General features: G+C 34.8%; 1 protein-coding gene across 1 annotated transcript; it reads right to left on the bottom strand.

Moving 5' to 3' along the window:
* Nucleotides 1-2,479: 2,479 nt before the first annotated feature.
* On the bottom strand, nt 2,480-5,355 carry LOC143583772 (ubiquitin-conjugating enzyme E2 variant 1D-like). The gene is made up of 4 exons (XM_077065992.1): nt 5,223-5,355; nt 3,797-3,936; nt 3,539-3,664; nt 2,480-2,784 (listed from the first exon to the last, which is right to left on the bottom strand). The coding sequence occupies exons 1-4, from the start codon at nt 5,254-5,256 to the stop codon at nt 2,644-2,646; spliced, it is 441 nt and encodes a 146-aa protein (XP_076922107.1). The 5' UTR covers nt 5,257-5,355; the 3' UTR covers nt 2,480-2,643.
* Between the last annotated feature and the right edge of the window lie 4,475 nt (nt 5,356-9,830).

Raw genomic sequence — 9,830 nt, 5'->3', positions numbered from 1 at the left:
CTCGTTTTAAGGATATACTAGGGTATAGCCGTTTCAAACGGCTAGCTTTAAAAAAACACAAAAAAATCTATCTAACAGTTCGAACCATTAACCGGTTTTTAACTACAATAAAAAACCGGTTTTTTGATTAATCAAGTAGAAACCATTTTGATGCTAAAAAAATATGAAGCGGTTAAGAACTATCAGCTTGTAGCTTGTATCTGGTTGAAACCGATTTCTCTCCTATTGAGTGAAAACCAAAGCTAGTTTCGGATTAGAAACCGGTTTTTTGCACACATTTGTTAACAACATAGATTAGTGGTTGTGTACCTCACCAATAGACTTTTCAAGCCAAAATTCTTTTTTCTTTCTCTCCTTCTCACGTACCTTTCTTTCTTGCCTTCTCTCCTTTTTCTCTCAAAGAAGTAGTCTAATGACGTCCTTGCACACCTACCGAGATTAAGAATTGTGAATGTTAATAATTTGTTAAGCACATAAGCTCATTTTAGTTAGTTAATTACCTTTAATTAGCTATATAAACCTATGTAGCTTATCATTCATTTCATTACAAGAAATCAAAACAAGATTTTACTTTTGTTTTGTTTAATTCCTCGTTCTTAAAGTTCTACTTAAGGGGCAATCTCTAATATTAAGTCATGCCATATTTGGAGCAGTGTTGCAAAAATCCTAACTAGTCATCGATTAATCCTCGATTAATCGCTAGTCCCCACTTCACTAATTAAGTTTGGGCTACTCGGCCAATTAATCGGTCAATGGTCAAATCCAGCTAAAATCGGTGGTTACCGGCAAGATTCCGACCAAAACAAGCGGTTTTCGATGAGATTTCAGCAAAAACCAGCGGTTTCAAGCGAGATTCTAGCTAAAATATATTTATGTACGAATAAAACTGAAAATTACATATAAAAATGTGTGCGTGTAGATATAAAACTGAAAATTATACATTAAAGTCTCATTCGATTAATCACGATAAATCACGTTTAATCGCTAGTCCTCATCCCACCGTCTGACTAGCGAATAGTGATTTTTACAACCCTGATTCGAAGTATCATGAATAAGTCACATTTTTGTATAGTAAACATATAATTCATGTTTTAATCACTTTTTTATAAGACGAGAAATAAAGTAATATACATGTTGGTTGAAGCATTAAAGATCCATATATATTCGTTTGATATTTTGAAACTAAGGTTTTGTTTCTTGGTACCTTCCTAATAATCATGCCATGTGAAATAACCTTGTGCACGTGCTTCTGTGGTCTAAGTCATGTGTTTCCTAAAATGGTATGAATGGTTTGGTACTCTTTTTCATGACTAAATTAACAAAGCATAATCATGAATTTGGTCAATGGGTTCGACTAAACCTCGTCCAATGTGATGTTATCAAAATCTTAAGATGTTTTTCTGTTAAAATATTGAGTTACTTTTAACTTTTAACTAACGTGGAAAAGTGAATATACTTGTAATATATAGTTTAAAACTAAAGTAAGTTCATGGCCACACCTTGGGTCAACATAGAATTGACCATGCCATTTAAGTGTTTATAACTTTGTATTGGGTGCGATATTTATAATATTTTCTATTAACAGGCTACATTTTAAGATGAGACATGCTAATTATATATAAAGGTTTTTTCAATTATATTGTTTGGGTTTAACAGCCAGCAATAAATAATCCATATACAATGCCCTTGGGGCCAGCCCATAGCATAACTTATAAGAGCTGGGCTTTATAGAAACTTAAAAACTAGACGTGCACAAATCGGATACCCGGTTTCGGGTATGAAACAGGGTATTGGAAAATCGGATATTCACAATGCCAGGTCAGGTTCGGTCTAGGTATAGCACCTGGTATTTGAATACCGTGTTTCCGGGTAATGAAAAACTCTATTTTCGGGCCTTAGTTCCAGGTATCCTTCGGGTATAAATTGGGTTTTCTAAGGGACTGCACTTTTTTTAGGTATTATTCAGGTATTTGGTACTTGAAAAACCCGGTTTCGGGTATTGGAGAAACTCGGTTCTGGGTATGGAACCGATTCTAAATTTTAGGTATTATCGTGTACAAATCAGGTCAGTTTGTGATATTATCATGTGCTTCAAGTAATCCTACTTTCAACTCATATTTCATGGAAAAATGATGAAGCTATATCAATGATGAAGCTGTTTTATAATTAGTTTATACATTGTTTCATTTGGCATTCTAATTAAAATTTTATTAGGGGTGAACAATTTAACCGTCATAAACGTTAACCGAACCATAACCGACATAAGCTAACCAGTAACCGTCATAACCGAACCGATTTCAACTGATAACCGATATAACCGGTGGATCGGTTTGAAAATTTTCAAAAACCCCAAATGCGGGCCGGTTTTGATTAATGATAATTTCAAACCCACCATAACCGAACCGACCTTTTTTATTTAACCGACAAATATGTTTGTTAGCAATTTTACTACCTCAAAGTCACCCAAATCGAATATAGATTTTGCAAAACAATACTTATATTAAACACTTGACACAAATCCTGAATCCAGTTAATCAAACAAGACCAAGAGTCTAAATTGCTGCAGCCATTAAATGGCTTTTTTAAGGCATCCGAAAACCATTAAAATATCATTTGATTCTATCACAACATTCTTAAAGATCCCTAGAAACAAGTACCATCCGGGGATTGAACAAGCTTGCGGTTATTTGGGGATGCCATCTCTTTCTTCAATCGAACCAGTATATCTTCCATTGTGTACTCTCTTTGCCAGTTTCCCAGTATCCCAAACTTCTTCGGTTCCACCTATGGATAAAAAATTCAATCTTTTTTTAGCATAAAAATGAAATCTTTGTGCAATGATAATCATTCTTGAAATCTCAAAATCTAAGTTAGACGGGGTATTTGGATGTGCGTTTTGAATAAACAGAATTAGGGGTTGAATCATTGAACCCAAACCCGAGCACGACCCATACGCAAACACATTTCAAAACCGTGTGACCCGAGCATGGCCCGTTTACTTAAATAGGTTATACAGGTCAACCTGAACACGACCTGTTTATTAAACATACTAGAAATGACAACCCAAAACCTAAATATTTTCGTTTCGTGCCAGCAATTGCTACCTCTACGGAGAATCAGATAATCAGTTGTAGCAAAACAGGTACTAAGAGATATTGTGTAAAGTGTGCGAAAATTTTTGTTTTTTAATATTTAAGAAATTAATACTTAAAATGGACAAAATTCATGTGAAAACACGAGACAGGTCTTGTTAGTCTTCGAAAATTAGGTTAAATGTTGAAGTAGATTGGTAATATTATATGACAAGCGTTAACCGTAAACCTAGGGATATAGTTAACAGTTTAAAATGGTTGTTTTTGTTATAAAAAAAACTTGGTTAACAACTTATTCTATATATAACCGTAAAAATGGTTGTTTTAATGTTGCAAGTAGTATGACACAAATTACCCAACCCCAAAATAACCATATAAACAGAAGCAGAATACGTTCATCCAAACAATGATCGACAGTTACGATGCAAATAACAAAAGATTTTTACCACTCCAGTTTCATGGTTGACACAAGTCATGTTGACCCGCGAATGGAAACGGACAGTAGGAGGCTTTTCTGGATAATCCTTGTCACAAAACAGCTTCAACTGGTAGATGCGGCCCTCGTGTACAGACTAAAAATCACAAAAACAATAATATTAGACATCCAAAGTTCTAAACCAGTCCAGACCAACAGGACCGAACCAAACGTGACCAAACTGGTACCAGTTGGTTACGTTCGGTTCATGAAATTTTAGAGATCATACATTGTGAGGGCCAATGATGGTCCCGGTCCAAGACCGCATGTAAATGTCATCACCATCATCCATTCCATAACTCACGGTACCATCTCCAATACCCTTTTCTCCACGCTCGAGTTCCTCAAGCAATCTGAAATTTCTAGGCACTGCACAAAACATTAAACAATTAAAACCAAATCTTCACACTCCATTGATGCAAAACCTTTCTAATTTCACTTCCAATTCAATATAAAACCTACGCGTAAGCATGAAACCGAAAATAACGAACCAAAACATAAAACTGACGGTTTGGTTTTGGTTTTGGTTTTGGTTTTGGTTTTGCGTGTAATAAAAGCTGAAAAAACAGAACTGAATATATAGATTTTTATTTGAAGTAATTTATTAGAGTTTAATAAATATCCAACTCAAATACTTTAGCACAAATGATTTAGACCAAAATTCATTATTTTGGGCCAAATGTTCTTTTCGACCCAAATTTTGTAAGCTCAGACGACAAAATTGAAACGAACCCAAAACAAAAACCGAAAAACCGAAACCAAACGACTGTAAAAAAATTCAAAAACCAAAGTTTCGTTTTAGTTCGGTTTTAGCCCAAACCGAACTGTGTACACTCCTAATAAAACCATCCATGATTTTTGCATCCAACAATCAAAGTTCTATCGATAATCAAGATGAACTTAGGCCAAATTCAACTGGATTTCAACAATTTTGAATTAGAACAAACACTAAAACTAATTGACCTAGGGTTAACTCACTAACTGAGTCGAATGTAATGCATAGTATTCATAATTAAACAATTAAAGAATCAATTTGCACGCTTGCTACAGCAGTCGAGAATCTAGGCATTATATCAATGCAATTTGGTGACACAATAAGCGAAATTTATCTTAATTTTATATTTTATTTGAAGCAATTTATAAGAACTTAATAAATACGTAAATCAAATAATTTTAGCACAAATGTATAGTAATCAATTAGTTATTGACTCACGGTGATTTAGACCCAGATTCATTATTTTAAGCTCAAATGGCAAAACGAAAACCGAACTCAAAACCGAAACTTTGTTTTTTTTTTGGTTCAGTTTTAGCCCAAAACCGACCCAAACCGAACCATGCAAGATCAACCATAATTAGTTGACAATTACATCAAACAATCAGCCTTCTATCAATAACCAATACAAACTTACGACAACATCTACATGATTTCAATTTTCAACAATTTTGAATTAAAAATTCATAATAAACCTGATTAACCTAGGGTTTACTAAATTAAATGTAATAATACCTAAAATTCATAACTAAAAGTACAATTAAACAATCAATTTGCAAGCTTGTTACATCAATCGAGAATCTAAGCAACATAATCGGTGAAACCCTAATTCTATCGAATCGAAATTGAAATTGAAATTGAATTGATTGAGAAATGAAGTTACCGACAACACTCGATCCACCTGAGCCAAGCGTCATGGATTGATTGATAGATTGATTGATTACACAAAGGTTTTAGGGTTTGAAGATAATAATAATAATAATAATAATAATAATAATAATAATAATAATAATAATAATTGATTTGATTGAGAATTGAGAAGAAATAATAATAATTAATATATAGTAAGAGAAGATGAAGAAGGCAAGTGGGGAATAAAGAAGAAAAAAAAGGATGATGATAATAATAATAATAATAATAATAATAATAATAATAATAATAATAATGTAAATTGTATTTACGACCCGCGTGTTATGACAGAGTCATTAATCGTATGGAAAACATATGTGAAGGAGGTTGTGTTGTGGTTGAACTAATATGAATTTAACGCGTTAAAGCTACGAGAAAGTCTAATGACTTTAAAAGTTTATATAGAAAACCAAATCTTTGATGGGAACTCACGTGTTATAGTAAGGAGATTGATAATATTTGAATGTTTTATGTGAAAAAGTTAAGTGTAGAAATGTTGAACCATACACGCGCGTTACGACGTGTTGGCTAGCAATTTATCAGGTTTCAATTAATATATCATATAAAAGAATAAAACAAAAATAACGGTTATTTTGTAATTTTACTAATTCTTTAAGTGAAGAAAACGAAAATATATCAAATGAAATAAAAGCTTGTACAGGGAGCTTGTGAGTATATACTAAGTAAATTAAAAAACAAATGGAAAAAAATAATTGAACGGATCACCTTAAGACATCACATACTAACAATCAATATAAACAAAGAAAAGTTTAATAGTGTTTATGTGAGGGTGAGAAATAAGGCTGAGTACGGTTCGGTTCGGTTATTATGTGAAATCCAAACTGAAATTGAAGTAATCGGTTATTTGAATATACAAACCTTTCGGTTTTTCGGTTTTCCGGTTATTTTTGGTTTTCTGGTTATTTTCGGTTTCGGTTGGATTATTTTCGGATTTTTATCAATTATGTGCAGACATTGCAAAAAATAAAAAATGAAAAGCCATATTTTAAGCTTGTATAAGAAAGTATTAGAGTACTACATATATATATAGAATTCAAAAACAAAAATAGGCACGCATTACATGGAACTATACGAATACAAAGTTACTAAAGAGAGTTTAAAATTCAACAAAACTTTTAATTAAAAAGTATTATAAGTTTAGTATCAATTTTCGTTCATCGTCTTATTTATCTTCAAAGTTTAGTTCATTCCTCATCATCTTGATAATCTTTATCACCATCAATCGGTTAGGTTCGTTTTTTTTTTAAAATGGATAACCGAATCGAAACCGGAAATTCTGTTTTTTTTTTAAAACAAAAAATTAACCGTCAGTTAATGCGTCAGTTTGATTTTTTCGGTACGGTTTATTCAGTTAATTCGGTTTTCTGCTAACCCTAGCGATAAATTTTGCTAACTAATGATATGGAAATTGAATTAATATTGGTTATTTGCTTCTAAAAGATTTAATAACATGAGGTATGAATTTGATGTCCCCGTCTATGCTATTAACTAATGGTTTAGCTTGTTACAACATCGAGGAACCAAATTGAGGAAACTAAAATGTAAATCGATAAATACCCGTCTTGTTTAAATTTGGATTGTGTTTAACCCTCGTCAAAATGCTTCGAGAGAAAATTTTTGGCTTTGAAGTGTCGGGGGCACATATTATAGGTTTAAGTCGGGAAAGAAGGTGTGCATGCGTTCAATGGCAACTAGGGGTGTTTAAAAGTATCCGAATCTGAATCCGTATCCGAATTATCCGTAATCCGTATCCGAACTATCCGAAATCTCAGATATCCGAACCCCGGATATCCGAAAATTCAGATTCGGATAACATTTTTACGATTTTTCTGATAGTTCGGATATCCGAACTATCCAAAATATTAAATATTTTTTAAATTTAATAAATATACCTTTATATTTTTACCCCTAATTTTGAACATATATACACAACCACCACTTCTGTTTCACGGCCTTTCCCTAACCTCCCTCCAATTTAATCACCTTTAAAAACAATAGATGCTAAATACAATCAATTATTGGGTTGGTGGTAGTTTTTCAGCACTGTAGAAAATATATACGTCTGCATTTATATTGTTTAATGACATTATGATCTAGATTATTGTTTATACACATTGATTATTATCTTTTAAATATTGTTACACGAAAAATTACATTAAGTTCAAATTTTCAATCATGTAGTACATGAGGTGAAATATGGAAAAGTACATTTCGTAAATCGTGAACTGAAAAAAATAATAATTCATAATTTACTTCGTACATTAAATTAATTCATAAATATTTTGAGAATCACAATTGAAATATCGGCCTTATGATTTTTATCACTTGACAAATCCCGTGTAATACACGGGTTCAAAAGCTAGTATAGATATAAAACATTTGGGATTGAATTCAAACTGATATGAGTTATTTGGTTATGATTCTAGATATGTAACATTTGTGTGATATGTTTTAGGTTTTACTCATCTCTATAGCTATGGTTGATAACAATATGGAATTCCAAGGTGAAATGAAATTTGGTAGTTTATATTTCTAGGTTTTTTTTCCTAACAGATTGTGTTTTAATGTGTTTTGCAGTGACCTCCTTTTAAGATCAAATTTGCTGAGGTGTTTTGTCTGCTGGAAGCTTTTTAAGTCGAAGGCTGATATTATAACGCATGAACCTTGTAAATCTAACAATGAAAGGATTGCTGGTGAAGAGCGGGAAGTTGCCTCAAAAGCGGGGCTTGCGAAAATGAGGGCCGACAAAGCAAGATAGGAATCAAAGAAGAATAAGGGGAAAGCTAGAGGAATGTAAACTGTTACTGATTAACATGATGTAGCTAGTCATATTTGTTGATTTCACATCTTTGATTTTTTGCAGGACAACATGTTGAACCGAACAAGTTGCTGAACCAGCTGCTGTTGCAGATGAGCAAGTAATGCTAATTCATAACTGCTAAAATTAGTTTAGGTTGACTTTTAATCTGCAATATATTAGTATCGTAACAATTTTATAATTTAATCATTATTACGAACTGATTTTCTCGCTCTTGAATATAAACACACAACTCAAATCCATGTGCATCACTCCGCACCCCATCACTCCTCATACATGCGTACGAGGGTTTTTTGATTATTCTTCATTTATTAATAATTTATTTACTATGTTGTTGTTGTTGTTGTTTCAGGCACCAATTGTTTGTATTCTGCTTCTGCTCCATTGTCGGGTACTACAATTAGTTGATCAAGTTCTCTACCGGAGGTGGGTTGTTGAAGAAACACTAAGTGACCCGGGGCAGATTATGGATAATCTGGGGGTTAAGTAATGTTTCCCACGAGGATGAGGTCCAGCAGAGAAGGTTGTTCTTGAGGGGACCTGCAAAACAGACACCGTAAGCTCGTCACTGAGAAGGGGGGGTTCCTCCTTGTGACCACCCTCCGGCGTGAGAATCAGACTAGATTGCTCTGAATATAAGTGTATATTAAGAGATTGCTAGATAAGAGTGAGATATCAGATGATGTCCTTACCATTCCAAGGTGTTGGAGTATTTATAGCCGAAGGTAGGTTTCCTAGAAGGTACAGCCGGCTGAATAGTATTCCTGTTCCACCAACAGTGGACTACGCACAGGCCATGCTGGTTGGTGGATAGACTACGGCCGACAGTAACAAGGTAGGCTGTACACTGTTCCTTTACTGCCGGCTATGCACTGTTCCACCAACTGTAGGCTGCGCACGTCCCATAGTAAGGGTTGGTGAGTAGGCAGCGGCTAATAATGACAAACAGTACTAGAGGGTGCTCCTCCTCGTACTATTGTCGGTGAGCTGTCACCCTGTGATTGGTTCATGGGCTGTTCTGGTCAGATCGTCTGTTCTGCCCATACCTTAGTAGGTATAGTACAAAAGATCTTCCAGAAGCATACGGACTGGCTCATTTAGGCGGGAGTATTCCCGCCTTGCTCATTCCTTCATGTGACTACTGAAGTAGCTAGTGCCTTGTGCGTGTAGCCTTGCTGTTAGTGCGGGTAGCCTTCCCTGATGGCTTGTATCCGCAACTGCGGGAACAGGCGGGGTACTTCACCATTGGGAGGCTTTTCCTGCGGGTACAGCTGGCGTACTGCGCTTAAGGTTTTCTCTGAGCATGGTGGGTCCTGCGGGAGCAGTTGGTCGTTGCGCAGACGTCCCTGTTCAAGGTGAGTCTTGCGGGTCCAACTGGGCTCTGCTGGGACCTACCTCTTCAAGTCCCCCCAGTCCAATGTTCTTCTCATGAATTATTAATAAGTGAGGTGAACTTTTGGACTTAGCAAGGGGTTTTGAAAAGGGGTTTTTAGTTTTTAGGTTTTCCGTGGGGATTCTTCCCGCGGTTTTCCTGATGTCACGCAGAAATTCCCGACTTTTCTGCTTGATCTTTGGGTATGAAGCGGGTAGGTTTGTAACCTCCTCGCAAGTCAGGAGCGTTGAGTCCCACTTGTGTGGATTCTCCATGGGGTTTTGGTAGTTTTCAACATATTGATCAATTATGCTAAAACCACCAATTCCATCTTGGAGTTTCAAACAATATAGTTCTCGAAGTTCCCGTCA

This window comes from Bidens hawaiensis, unplaced genomic scaffold, assembly GCF_021521415.1.
Source record: "Bidens hawaiensis isolate Kalapana, Puna unplaced genomic scaffold, B.hawaiensis_p1.1 tig00032518_1, whole genome shotgun sequence".
NCBI classification, from domain to species: Eukaryota; Viridiplantae; Streptophyta; class Magnoliopsida; order Asterales; family Asteraceae; genus Bidens; species Bidens hawaiensis.
Note: the sequence above shows the minus strand (reverse complement) of the source record. Positions and strands in the feature narration are given on the sequence as shown.

What these genes read in the sequence shown, in the direction of transcription:
- LOC143583772 (XM_077065992.1), bottom strand. Translation starts at nt 5,256, where the DNA reads ATGACGCTTGGCTCAGGTGGATCGAGTGTTGTCG. An exon ending in AGGTGGATCGAGTGTTGTCG is followed by an intron (nt 3,937 to 5,222) that starts GTAACTTCATTT and finishes TGTTTTGTGCAG; the next exon opens with TGCCTAGAAATTTCAGATTG. An exon ending in TCAACCATGAAACTGGAGTG is followed by an intron (nt 2,785 to 3,538) that starts GTAAAAATCTTT and finishes TTTTATCCATAG; the next exon opens with GTGGAACCGAAGAAGTTTGG.